At 29.1% G+C, this 13870-nt stretch overlaps 2 protein-coding genes and 1 long non-coding RNA gene across 6 annotated transcripts; 1 reads left to right on the top strand and 2 right to left on the bottom strand.

Annotated features, from left to right (window-relative positions):
- Nucleotides 1-248: 248 nt before the first annotated feature.
- Nucleotides 249-1583, bottom strand: LOC122512203. The gene is made up of 2 exons (XR_006302598.1): nt 1189-1583; nt 249-552 (listed from the first exon to the last, which is right to left on the bottom strand). It is a non-coding gene; the product is annotated as an uncharacterized LOC122512203 (long non-coding RNA).
- Nucleotides 1584-1593: 10 nt separating this feature from the next.
- Nucleotides 1594-3193, top strand: LOC122512202 (L-xylulose reductase). Its single transcript, XM_043627918.1, has 5 exons — nt 1594-1694; nt 1816-1890; nt 2103-2532; nt 2674-2822; nt 2922-3193. The coding sequence occupies exons 2-5, from the start codon at nt 1839-1841 to the stop codon at nt 3023-3025; spliced, it is 735 nt and encodes a 244-aa protein (XP_043483853.1). The 5' UTR covers nt 1594-1694; nt 1816-1838; the 3' UTR covers nt 3026-3193.
- LOC122512201 (casein kinase I-like) lies at nt 3162-13338 on the bottom strand. Of its 4 annotated transcripts, none has more exons than XM_043627916.1 (9): nt 12207-13295; nt 11754-11864; nt 11512-11660; nt 11018-11214; nt 10734-10936; nt 10401-10662; nt 10117-10259; nt 7410-7494; nt 6309-6788 (listed from the first exon to the last, which is right to left on the bottom strand). In XM_043627916.1, exons 1-9 carry the CDS (start codon nt 12280-12282, stop codon nt 6785-6787), a joined length of 1230 nt encoding a protein of 409 aa, XP_043483851.1. In that variant the 5' UTR covers nt 12283-13295; the 3' UTR covers nt 6309-6784. The 4 variants fall into 4 exon arrangements, with proteins under 4 accessions (XP_043483852.1, XP_043483851.1, XP_043483850.1 ...); XM_043627915.1 differs by having other exon boundaries at nt 7410-7497; nt 12207-13289; XM_043627917.1 differs by lacking the exons at nt 6309-6788; nt 7410-7494 and adding an exon at nt 3162-3298 and having other exon boundaries at nt 12207-13292.
- Nucleotides 13339-13870: the final 532 nt, after the last annotated feature.

Genomic DNA, 13870 nt, shown 5'->3' with positions numbered 1-13870 from the left:
GGTAATAATTTTAATCTGATCAAAATGTATACTGAAATTTGTAAAAGATGTTAAGTGTCAGAATATACAATATTTCAACTGAACAAAACCAGCATTTGAAATTCATTTAAAATTAATATCCTTGTACCAAATGCCTATCATTCGACTATTATAAATATCCTGAGTTATCTTAAAAATAATTTAATATTTGTTTTGCTATTTATTTTTTCATCTAAAGTTTGTTGAAATAAATGAGAATAAACTGAAAATACATTTAAAATAATTTCTTTATTTATTAAGAACATTAACTTAAGCATCCTAAGATTTACAACAATTATATTATTCTCACATTTAATAAGTGTCTTCCCCGTCTTCACAAAAGAACATCAATATTCTATTTCCATTTCCAAATGCATCCTTATATCCATTACTATAAAAGTAATTATGATAATTATAGGTAATCGAAAGCGAGATTTCCATCCAAGTTTTAGCATAAATAATAAAGCTCGGTGAAGCAATCCCCCGTTCCCTAAAAAATTATCTCCCATTCTTTTAATTTAATTTATATAATACCTGAAAAAATATATTTATGATGTTAAAATATGTATTATTTTATTTTTTTAATGGAAATAAATATATTTAAAAATTTGAAATTCAATAACATATAAGAATATTATTATAAAACATGAAGAAAAAAAATTCCATTAAACTTATTGAGAAAAATTAATTCTATAGAATTCTTAATTGAAAATATGATAAATTTAAATTTTCAAAGATTAATTATTTTAATTTGAAATTCATTTTTTAAATCAATTTTTATTAGAAAATTCTACTAGAATTCAATTATTTAAATGCAAAAATAAATAATTTATTGAATAATTGAATTCTCTTGACAAATTTTAATAAAATTTATAAGAATAATTGCATTTTTCGAGAAATTTGATGAAAATTAAGTATTAAAAATAATTGAAATTCTGCCAAAAATTTTTGAAAATAATTGAATTTCGGAGAAGAATGTTATTGTTTATAAAGATAATTGAAATTTTGACATTTCCAGGGTTTTCCAGAATTCCATGTTGCGTGGCAACTCTGAATAATTATATCTTTTTACAATATTAATTTTTTCCAAGTCTTAGGATCATCTTAATTTAATTTAAAAATAAAACCAATATCATAAATTGTACAAAAGTTATAATATTGTAAACCTACCTTACTTTTACCCAAAGATGAAATATAGAAATCTACTTCAAATATATCTCATTTTCATTTAGAAATTCATTTAGAAATTTAATTAATTTCTAGCACACTGGTTTTCAACCAGAAAATATACACTATTTAAGCAATTTTATATTTTACTTTTATTTTCTTTCATTCTGTTTGAACCCTAATTGTTACACGATATAACCGTCTGGTGTAAAGAATATAATAATGTTTCCAATTGATAATCACAAAACTTTTTTTAAAAACATTTATAATTTTCATTTAATTATAATCAAACATAGGTACTTGATTCTTCTATATTAATCTTCAATTTTTACATTTCTATTTATTTATGTTCAGAACTGTCAACGAAAACTAACATGGCGGCCTGACTCAGCCTGACTGATGATATCAGAATTATTGCGCTTGCGTATACGTATAAATACTGGTTCTGGTATAAATATGATAAAATGTATTATGCTGATTATGCTGCATAAACATATACATATATATAGGTATAATATTAACATTAACCATATTAATTCTTTTTGATTAAGATAAAAAAACAGCTTAATGATAAATTATTAGAACGTTAATTATAAAATAAAATAAAATAAAATTTCTTCAATTTTACAGTTGATATATAACGATTCTGCAAAATGAACATCAATTTTGAAGGAAAACGCATTCTTGTCACTGGTGCTGGCCAAGGTTCAGAAAACTTATATAATTTATTAATTTTCTCTTTCCTCCATTACATTTAAATTTAATAATAGTTATAGTATTTCTAAATGTTTCGATTTTAAAATTAAAAAATGCATGAGTGAAAATAATTAATTTTTTCATATATATTTATATATTGAAGAAAAAAATCATTTATAATTGCAATAAAATAATTATTCAGTAATTACACTGATTTTCAGGAATAGGCAAAGAGTTGAGTAAACGACTTTCAAATTGTAAAGCAACGGTCATTGCTTTATCTAAAACTCAAAAACACCTAGATAATTTAAAGGCGGAAAATCCAAAGATTGAAACAATATGCGCAGATTTGAAAGATTGGAATGCAACAAGAAGAATAGTGCAAAGTGTTTTGCCAATTGACTTGTTGGTCAACAATGCTGGTGTAGCTCTGTTGAAACCTTTTCTCGAAGCGACTTCAGAGGACTTTGATCTCACTTTTGATGTAAATGTTAAGGCAGTAATGAATATCTCGCAAATAGTTGCAAAAGACTTGATACAAAGAAAAATGCCTGGAAGCATTGTAAATTTGTCTTCTCAGGCAAGTGAAGCAGCCCTTAAAAATCACACTGTTTATTGTGCTTCTAAAGGAGCCCTTCAAATGTTAACGAGGTATTTAAATCATTTTTGCATTAGTCAAACTTGAAGGGAAAATTGATCTCTGCAATTATTCTTCCATTTATTTAAATATATTTTACTAATAATAATTCATTAAAACTATGTCACAATGAATTAAAAAGATGTTAATTTCAGAAATATGGCTCTTGAACTTGGACCTCATAAAATTCGAGTGAATTCTGTAAATCCGACTGTGGTTTTAACCGAAATGGGTCGACTTGGTTGGAGTAATCCTGAGAAAGCCCAAGAAATGTTACATAAAATCCCTCTAGGTCGTTTTGCAGGTAATAACTTTACATTTGATATGGGTATACAAAGTGAACATAAATCTAAATTATACCGTATTTTTATACCATAATTTTATTTTCATGTATACTTTACAGAAGTCGATGAAGTTGTAGACGCTGTTGTATTTTTATTAAGTGATTTTAGTTCTATGATAAATGGGATTGCTTTACCAGTTGATGGAGGCTTTTTAAGTACATAAATATAGTAATTCTATTAACAGTCCACCCACATGACATGAGATCTTCCGCTAGAGTTATATATTATATTTATATACAAGTAGTACAAATTTTTCTATCAGGGTTTTTAGTTTTTCTAAACTTTTATATGAATTGTATAATATGTTAAATAAAGTTCTTCTGCAATCTCACTCAGTTGTATTGTGAATTAATAAAGAAAAAACCATAAATTAATATTCCGCAAATAGTTCTTCTCAAATAAACAGCGGCTCTTCAAATATTGCAGCTTTAATTACCTGGAAGGAAATAAACATTTTCAAAGGCTAAATTTCATTTGACATAAATAGAAATTGATTTTTTCAATATTTAGTTGAAATAAACAAAGCCCCGGGTCCCCCTTATGATGGGATGGTCTTAAAATTATATCTACATGACTATAGGATGAATCGGATTGATAAATAAATTGAAAAACATGAAACATTTTCATTTCAAAAATTCGTCATTCTCTTTATTTATTCTTTACGAAACTGGATGTCATGCGGTACTGAACTTATCGTGCCGTATTTGAAAAAGAAATTGATATTTGGAAAACGCTAAATAATAATTTATTGTTTTGTATTATTTGTAATATAATTGCTTTTAATTTCTTCTTCTTTTGCATCTTCACATTATAGATTCCCCCCTCCCAACATATACAACTTCTCCCGCCGTACACATGTGATTAGAATAATTGTATATACATATACATATAAGCTAAACCTCACATTTTCTTACACTTGGATCTTTTTTCGATTCACGATTCAGTTCTTTGAAAATACGCCTAGGCACGCATTTCTCAATTATTCTCATAGGCATTTCGATTTGACATTATTTTGTCTTAGCATGTAAGAAATATTAACTTCAATCAAAGCTTTGACTTTGCTTTTCCTTAAAAATCTCTCAACTTATGCTACAAGATAATTAGAAAAGTACCATATTGATAATTTACATACGAGTTGAAGAGCGTTTAATTTTTAATTTTTAATTTTATTTATTTTTTTTGTTTGTTTTGTATATTAAAAAATCTATCTAATAATTTATAAAGTTCACAGAAACACTTCGCAACATGGAAAAATGCTTTTAAAAATTTTTATTTTTTCAAAGATTTAACATTTCTCACATAATTAGTTAAATTTCTTTTGTTTGTTTGTTTGTTATATTTAAAAAGAATATATTGCAAAAATTCTTAAAGAATTAATTATGTATATAAAAGTAAATCATTAGCAACATTTGGAATAAAATACACGTGACACGAAGAAAAAAATGGGAATCGTGCCGCATGCTGGCAGTGTAATGAAAAAATTTGACTTTTAAAAATTTCATTAATGAAAATTGTCAGAAAGGCAGGAACAAATTTGAATCGAAAAATGAAATGCGAAATTGGTACTTTCTGCATAACGCACATTATCACGTTTTTTTTTATTTTAATAGAGGTTACTTTTTAAAAACGAGCTTGAGTTATAAATGTCATTTTATTAATAGAGAATGAATGAATGAATGAATGAATAAAATCGAAGATGTAATTTTGAATATCTATTAAAATAAAATTAAAGTTCCTAAATTTTAATATCAACAAAATCTATTCCTTTCACAATCATCATAAATAAAAAAAGAAACATAATTATTTCTTCTCAGAATTTGTCAACAGTTTTTGGGATAAAAATTTTGTAAATAATTTCCTATCAGAAAGTATAGGTGTTGACATTTTGAAAATATCGCTTGAGCGTTAAATTCTAGGATAATAATTAATGCCAATCTTAATGAAATACGATATAAACATATTTTAAATATACGAATAATTGGTGCGATTCGACGATTTCATTCAAGAATTTAAAAAAATAAAAATAACAATTGCACAGAGATCGAAGATTTTTCCATTGTTTCAATACACAAATAGTACCACACTGGACACGTAGAACACAATTGTTTTTTTCTCCTTTCGTCATAATCATATATTTTCTATACAAATAATTTGATAATTATTTTCCAAACAAAAAATATCTTACATTTATTCATTAAATTTAGCACTAGAAAAATCGTATTTATAAAAAAACAATAATGAAGACATGAAAAAGTAAATCAGAATTTGCATATTCGACGAAAATTTGTATTTAAATAAAAATTATGCGCTTTTCGTAATAAACAATATACATACTTTTATCTAAGACAATTAACGAATTCATTAGACACACAACAATCCTTTTGTCTCATGGGTTGAAGCATCGTATAAAAATTATGGTTAGGACAGGAGAAGAAAGGACCTACCTACCTATCTAACTAAATCTAACTACTTAGCTATTACATGTGCTAAGATATTCATGTATTTAATTGCAATTTCTTTCCGTTAAACGTTCAATTCAATTACACTTATATAGAAACCTCTTAAGAATTATCCAATGTTTATTTTCAACCCTGACACTTATTGGCTGATAAAAAGAACAAGTGTCGATTTTGACCAGCTGCCAGATTGGCGGTAACTCCTTCATTCATTCGTATGGGACGTTTTCAGCCATCAATCAGGATGGATGGATCCTCTTCTGTCGTCGCATTAATGCGTCAGTGCGTCACATTAACGCTTCCAAATAAAATCACTTAATCGATAGTTTAATACACTGCTGTCCACTTTATTCACCTTTCATTTAAAAATCTGCGCACAGCATTTCCCTCTTTTTTGTATTATTTATCGAAAATAGCGAAAATAGTAAACAATTACTTTATCAATCCAAGACATTTAGAATCTTATTTTTTAGACACTTGTGTCAAATGCTCAATTTTCAGCTGTTACATTGTATATTTAAATATTAAAACTATTGATTTTTCAAATCATAGTATGCATCTAAAGTTAATTGCTTGCCAAATTAGCATCTCTCGACTTTCATTTTATATCAAAAAAATTTTTCTCTTAATAAAAATTTCGTACGCTTAAAAATTTATCTTACCCTCAATTCTAATGTTTTACAAGTTAAAATTCTAAAATGTATGTGTTTAATGCAAATGTAATGTATAAAAGTATTATTGTTTATTACTATTATTATTACTATTATTATTATTATAAAATTTTAATATTTATTATTATCAGTATTGTTATTTTTATTCTTATCATCATAATCATCAATTATCATTTCTATTATCATCGGCTTCATTAAAACCATTATTATCGTTATCGTCGTCGTAATCATCATTATCAACATCCTTATCTTCATTATCATCATCATCATCACACCATCATCATAATCATCATCATCATCATCATCAACATCATCATCATCATTATCATCATCATTATCATCATCAGAATTGATATAACAATAACCGTACTTTTTTTTAAACAGTCTTAAGTATCGGTAACTAAAACGCTCAAAAAAACGGTTTTTTACAATAAAAATAAGAATTGTTTTTGTAAGGTAGTTTACCTTGGATTGAGTACTTGAGAAATTTCGCCAGTATGATATTGTTAAATTCACACTAATTAATTCCGAAAATGTTTACCAAATTTAATTGAAAATTTTGAAAGAAATAATAGAGGCGAAAGCCTTTTATTTGTTCGTTTCATCGACTCATTCAGAGTGTAAAGATTTACAATCTTAAAAAAGAGTGTAGATCCTGAGAAAGAGGGAATACTCGTAAAAACTCTACCATGACACATAAACACACGAGCACCATAATGATAAAATGTCTACCCTTCTTTTTCTCTTTTTTGTTTTTCCTACTTTGTGATCTAGTTTAGTTTGTTAGAATTCCTTTTACCTGAAATTTAAATTATTTAAGTTATAAAACAGTACTTTGTTTTACTGCAAAAACGCAGTCAAATATTAGAATATAAACAGTGAAGAAAAGAAATCAATATTTTTCAATATTTTTTTTCTGAAAAAATTTCCATTAAATTTTCAAAAATTTTAAATATCCTTCAATTATTATTGAACTTTTAAAAAAAATGAAAATATGCCTTTTTTCATTTTTACACACTTAAATAAATGAAGCATTGAGAATAATAACATTTTTAAAACAATACTCTCTCATTCAACGAAAAAGTAAAATTTATAATTTGTGTTTATTTTATTCTCTTTTATCTCAACTATTTTAAAAAATGATTTATATAATCAGGGTGGTCATGATTTTTTTAACCAAAATGTTAATTCAATTATTTTGAAAATTTTGGAATTAAAATTCTTTAAAATTTGATTTTCAAATATTTTAACAAAATTTAACTACAATAAAAATTGAAATGAGTTACATTTAATACTAAAAAATATGATATTTTGTACCAATTTTGGAAAAAAAGAATTTAATATAGGTACATATAGTATTTTGAATTTGTTAATTTACTATTAATTGTTAATCACATTATAGTCAATGATGGAAACTCACTTGGATCTAGGAGGTTTTTCAACCGCAGTTGCATTGCTACAATGTAATCTCCGACTGAACCTTCGCTCCTGGCCACCAGTTGCTGCTGCTGAAAGAAACCATGAAAAACCCATTTAAATAAATTTATCTAGAGCTGATTAAATTAAATTTAATTAAACAATTTCCTCTTGAAATTACTAATCTCCAAATTTAATTTTTAATTGCGTTAAATCAATTTTTTTCAATTTGTAATATTTTGTCTCTCATTAAACATCTAACAAATAATTGTCTGATGTACTCTATAAGAAAATGATGAAAGCTTTTTAGTTTTTCCATTCAAGCTAAATGAAACAAATTTGAACAAATTTTAATACAATTGTGAAATAGTCAAGAGTGGTATTATATTGAAATAAACGAAAGCCAATCCTTGAATGGAAAAACATTTATTTTTATATTCTATTCATTATTATGCGAAGAAGCTGAATCATTACAATAAAATTTTTGTTCTGAACACGTCAATAAAAAAGACAGAAAAAAATTATGGAATACGAAAACAGTATTTTTAACAAACTGAAAACTGCTTCTAAACGGCATAAGTTGCAAAATACCATTGAAAACTATCAAAAATCTTGTACAATTTTTTTACGTAAAACTTGTTGAATTTCATTTTAAAAAAGTTAAACTAAAAAAAACAAATTTTGTATACTTACACACAAGCTCACACACACACGTCCAAGTATAATAAGCAAAATAATAATTATTCGAATTCGACTCAATAATCTTTCAAAATCACTCGAATTGCACATTCACTAATTATAATAAAATGAAAAAAAAAAATTAAATGAAAATGATAAACATTGTTTACTGTAATAAAATTTAAAAAATTGAGTTGTATTTTAATATCTATTTAAGTCATTAATTAAAAAATACACTAAATCTAAAATTACTTTTAAAATTGTTTCTCAAAAACTTTTTTTTTCAATAATAAATTTATCTTAATAATTGAGGGGCTAGTTTCAAATTGAAACACAAATATCACATTCAAGCGTATTATTCTTGGATAAACATTCTTTGAATTAAAAAAATTATAAATATATCCCTTAATTGTTAATTATTAGTAAAAAAAAATATTTTTTGTAGAAAATTAAATCTTGTACTTATTTTGAAGAATAAGCAGTGAAGAAAAGAAAAGTATATAAAGTTAGAAAGCTAAATCAATAAGCTGAATACAAATATGTAAATATAACGCTGCAAATAATGCAAAACAACCGTAGAACAAAAACTATAAAATGCAGTGCATGTATGCGCAATTGTTTCAAATACAAAGAATAACATTAAATCTATTAATTATTTCTTTAGAGAATTTATTCAAGTCAAATTGAAATCTCAGTGGAGCATCACGAGTCAAATTATTTTTAAAAACATATACAAACAAAAATATCTAAGAAAATTCCTTTAATAATATCAAGTTTTCCTTGCGGTTTTCCATGACCGACAGAATCACTAGAATTTGTTCCTTGACTCAAAGTGTCCAAGTCCACTTTCGTGATCCACCCTAGACATTTAACATTTTCCATTTTGTTTGAATTCTGAAGGCAATATCTCCCCAAATGACTTATTGAGTATCCGATCTCAAGACTGTCTTTATTTCCTTTGTCGCTGCAGTCGACGCTGTAGCTCATGTATGACTTGTTCTCGTTCTCGGACTTCTCTCGGAACATCTTGAGAAATATCTTCCGCAGATTTTCTTCGTCTAGTTGAGAGTCTTTCATTTTTTCTCTGTTGATTATCATACAAGTCTTCATATTTTGATCCTCTTTGTTTTGATTCCAGCTGTTGAACATGTTCATTTTCTCGTTTATTGTCTGTTGGTGATTCATATGTCGCTCGTCTCCATTCCAAAGAATGGGGTATTCGTCTAAAAAAACCTGATCTTTGGGACAGACTTGTGAGCAATAGTTTTTACATCTTTCAGACGCTGTCACTGGTGCATCTGGGCTGGCACTGGGCTGATTTATTTCCCTTTTGGAGTGTCTGGAGTGTCCTTGATTTGAGTCAATATTTTTTGCGAAAAAATGTAAGTTACGACTTATTTTTTTAAACAGGCCCGGTTTAGAAATCTTAGTTGTCAAGGTGTCGTGCAAGTCTTTCCTTGATTGTGTTTGATTAATGGACGTTAATGGACGATTTTCTTGTAATTCAGGATCGTTATTCGATAAAAAGTACGAGTTCTTGGCATCAGCACCCAATGATATGGCTCTTTCATTAGAAGAGTCTAAACTTCTGGAAGTCTTCTTTTTTTCATTATTTATTTCACTTTTACTAGTTTCTGGATAATGTTTGAAAGTATTCAATTCTTCGACTCCACTCTCTTCTCTATTTCGAATCACATTATTTTCAGCTTTGTACCCACGTATTGAGAAATTTTGTTTCTCTCGACTTTTACGAATCAAGTGATCGGAAGATGAAGCGGAAGGAGGAGGAAGAAAACGATCGCGAGAAGGTTTGTTAGTGTACTTTCGATTGACTTTGTGATGCTCCAAGCTGAGACACGCTATGCCTAGACAATTCGCGGGATTGGCTTTATCGTGTGAGGATTTAAAAGAACTAAATTGATCAAGATTTGATTTCGACGATTCACAGGCTGCACTTTCCTGTGATTGGTGCACTTTGTGATCCGATTGTTGTTCATTCACAAAGAATTTGGGGTAGTATGCTTGCTTTTTACCTGGGTTGTCCTGATTGTCCTGGTCACCACGAATATCAGGGGTGTGTTGCAGTTTTGTCTTTCGCTCAGGAATACCGGCATAAACCATTGTTGAACCCACTGCTGCTCCAGAAGCGTTCGCCAATCCTTGTCGCGTATAAGGTCTAAAATTATAGCACCACCATTAAGCACTTGAAAGAAAGTTGGTATTATGAAACACAAGTTTTTATAAAATATATTCAAATTAATTTCTACTTTAAAACAAATTTCTTTTCTTTTGTTTAAAATGATGTATATAATTATACCTTGCTCTGTGTTCCTGGTCGTTATTGGTCCCGGAAGGAAGAGGGGCATTAGTCGGCTGCGAATGCGTCGGTGCTTGTTGCGCCGCAGGCAAAGATGGTTGCCTTGCACTGCCAAATTTCAACATATTCCAGTCAAATACGTAATCATAGGTAAAGCCTTGACTATGAAATAAAGTTCGAAAGAGGTGTCGGAGATATGAGTAATCCGGCTTCTCTTCAAAATGTAATTGTCTGCAGTATCTCAGATACGTGGTGAATTCAGCTGGAAATATCAAAGTATAAAATTACAAAGAAATAATTTATTTCTAAATCAATGAATTAAAGGAAAATTACCTGGATAACCTTTGCACAAATCTTCAATTGGAGTTGACATTTTCTTTTCTGAAATTCGCTCATACTTTTGTCTTTTCGTGGCAGCTTTTAATCCCTGCCAGGGCAAACTTCCTCTGTTAAAATACATAAGAACATAGCCTAATGATTCAAGATCATCTCTACGGGATTGTTCGATTCCTAAATGCGTATTTACACTAGCGTATCTGTAAAATATACATAACTTTTTATTTACTTTAAACTCATTATTTTCAAACTCAACCAATTTTTATTTCAACAACAATTACCTTGCTGTGCCGGTGAGATTTTTGTTTTCCCGATATGGAATATGCTTGTTATTTCGTCCATCCCGATACTTTTTCGCAAGTCCAAAGTCTATAATGTAAACGAGATTTCCCTTCTTTCCTAGTCCCATAAGAAAATTGTCGGGTTTGATATCCCGGTGGATAAAGTTGCGACTGTGTATATAGTCCGTTCTGCTTATCTGATTGAGAAAATTCTATTATTACAGAAGTGAGCATGAACTACCATCTGTGACACAACTTTCAGGGTTTTGAATAATTGCAAATAAATCGTAGATGCGCAAGAAACAATAAGAAAAAATCACCTTTGCAACTTTTAACAAAAAACATTCACATTCATTGTGCAATCATTAAAATTTCACTTAAAGAAAATTATTATTATTAATTTATTAATATTTCTAAATGATAAAAACGTTATGGTATTTAAACACAAGTTATAGAGAACAATAGATTCGACTAAAAAAAGAACAAACACTTACCAATTGATCAGCAAGAAGGAGAACAGTTTTTAAAGTAAACCTTCTCGAACAAAAATTAAAGAGATCTTCAAGGGAGGGTCCAAGCAACTCCATGACCATAACATTATAGTCACCTTCGGATCCGCACCATTTTATCGTTGGTATTCCCACTATAATTACATAAAAATAAGGTCATGTAAAATTGAAAAATGTAATTTTTCACAAATATAAGTTAGCGTAAATTAATACATTTAATTACTTACCACCACCCTGCATCATTTGATAAAATTTGGATTCTATGTGAAGTTGAGGGTGCCGTGTTTTAATACATTCCAACTTTATGGCGACTTCTTCGCCAGTAGAAATATTGGTTCCTTTTAAAAAATATTACATTATTTTAATTAACTTTTAATCAGAACACTATCAATGGTAATAAATTTTTCTACTATTAAAAATGCATTCCAGTTAGGAGAGTGTAAATAAAAGGAAAAGAATCATTGTATTAATAGACTAAACAAAGGGGAAAATATTGCAAATATTTGCAAAAGAAAGAAAAGTAAGAAAACTTGTTAATTTGGTAAGGAATAAAGCCGAGGAAGAATAGTTCTTTGTATACAACATGAAAAATAATTACCAAACTAGTACATGACAGATATGGTTTGAATAACAAATACACAATATTGTGAAGAATGATGACAATATTTGAATTTACTTACCTAAATATATGTCTCCGAAGGAACCGCTCCCGATTTTTCGTCCTAACCGGTACTTATTGCCCACGCGAAGCTCCATCTCAGCTATTGTATTGATGAAGAAATTTTACTATCTTCGTTTCCTCAAGTCCAATTCCGCCTGTCGTAATTTTCACAAAATCTGCAGCAGGACCTGATCATCCATATTTGATTGCGCTACCGACTACGGGTTTAACATTTTCTTCTTTCTTTGGAGTCCAGGAGTATAGCTTATGACGATGGCGCTGGCGTTGTTGTACTTGCACTTTGACGACAAGGGGAAAGTTAGACGAAAATATTTTTTACAGAAACAATTGACTTGGAAATGGAGAAAAATATTGGTAATGTGAAGGCCGTATTTTTGATTATGCCATACTCAATTATTTATTGCTTTACATATTGTTCATAACCAGAATGATAAAAACTTGTCAGGTCACCCACGATGGCCGACACCCTCGTTATGTCTTGAAAACAGAACCTCACACACCAGGCGTCTCGAAACGTCAAAGGAATAAACGAAGACGCTCTTTCGAAGGCATTGCTTATTTACTTCCGTCAAGATGAAGGTTGACACATATCTACTTTGTATAGATCACTCACAGTACAACACTCACGATTACTTTAGAGCGAGCGTACTAAACTTGTTTCGACACGAAAGGTCTATTTCTTGATTTCTCGCACTCACTCTCACTCTCTTTCTCTCTCTTTTACTCTCTTTCTTGAATCACTGTGCTAAATTGTATGTAACAGTTAGGTCAACTTCATTATAAAAGGGTGTTGGAAACTACCAATAAACTATGTAACTGGAATTCGTCCTACCATTGCGGAGAGCAACCCAAGAGAGATAGCAAGTTATTGAATACCTGTTCTCTTCTTATCCATATCCAGGAGAAAAAATCAAGTTGTGCAAAATGAAACACTTTCCATATAATAATACAATAGAGCGTCCAAAAAGTGAATGTTTTGAGAAAATTTCAATAAACTTAAAAAGGTATAGTCGATGCCTTCTCTTTGGAAAAACACTATTTTTGCGAAATTTGTCTCGGTTGTCTTTGTGATTTATAAAATTAGCTAATTAAAGACCAAAGAAGAATAGATTTTTCAATGAAAAAACGCAATCGTAGAATGTGTATAGGAAGGATAGTAATATTGTCCTTCTCTTTCTCATTTTGTTTACGTTCTCGATTACTACCAACCTACCAAGGGCCAGTCCCATGGTAACGTGAAACGGAAAACATTTATCGGTTTAACAAATAATAATTCTTTATTAGAATATTTCCATTGAATCGGAGGTTCTTATTGGCTAAACGTTTTCCGTTTCCCGTTTTTACGCTGACATGGGACAGTACCTTAAAGGTACAGTACACAACCTAGTCATGAGTGTGAATTAAGGTCTTTACACTCATTTTTAAACGCAAAACGCTGCGTTAGGGTACGGTACCACGGCTTTTGGAAAACTATTCGTCTTTCTCTTTCCTATGGCAGTGGCATAATTTTGTCTCTCTCTACATTTTCCGTTTTTGGAAAACAGAGTGAGACAAACTTATGCCACTTTCAAGTAAGAGAAAGTGTGAACACGCCTTTATCCATCAATATTTCAAATTATTCTGGCAACATTTAAATGAACACTTTTAACAAGAAATAAGAAA

The sequence above is a fragment of the Leptopilina heterotoma genome, unplaced genomic scaffold (genome assembly GCF_015476425.1).
Source record: "Leptopilina heterotoma isolate Lh14 unplaced genomic scaffold, ASM1547642v1 Lhet_95, whole genome shotgun sequence".
Lineage (NCBI taxonomy): Eukaryota > Metazoa > Arthropoda > Insecta > Hymenoptera > Figitidae > Leptopilina > Leptopilina heterotoma.
This window is presented reverse-complemented; position numbering and strand designations above follow the sequence as displayed.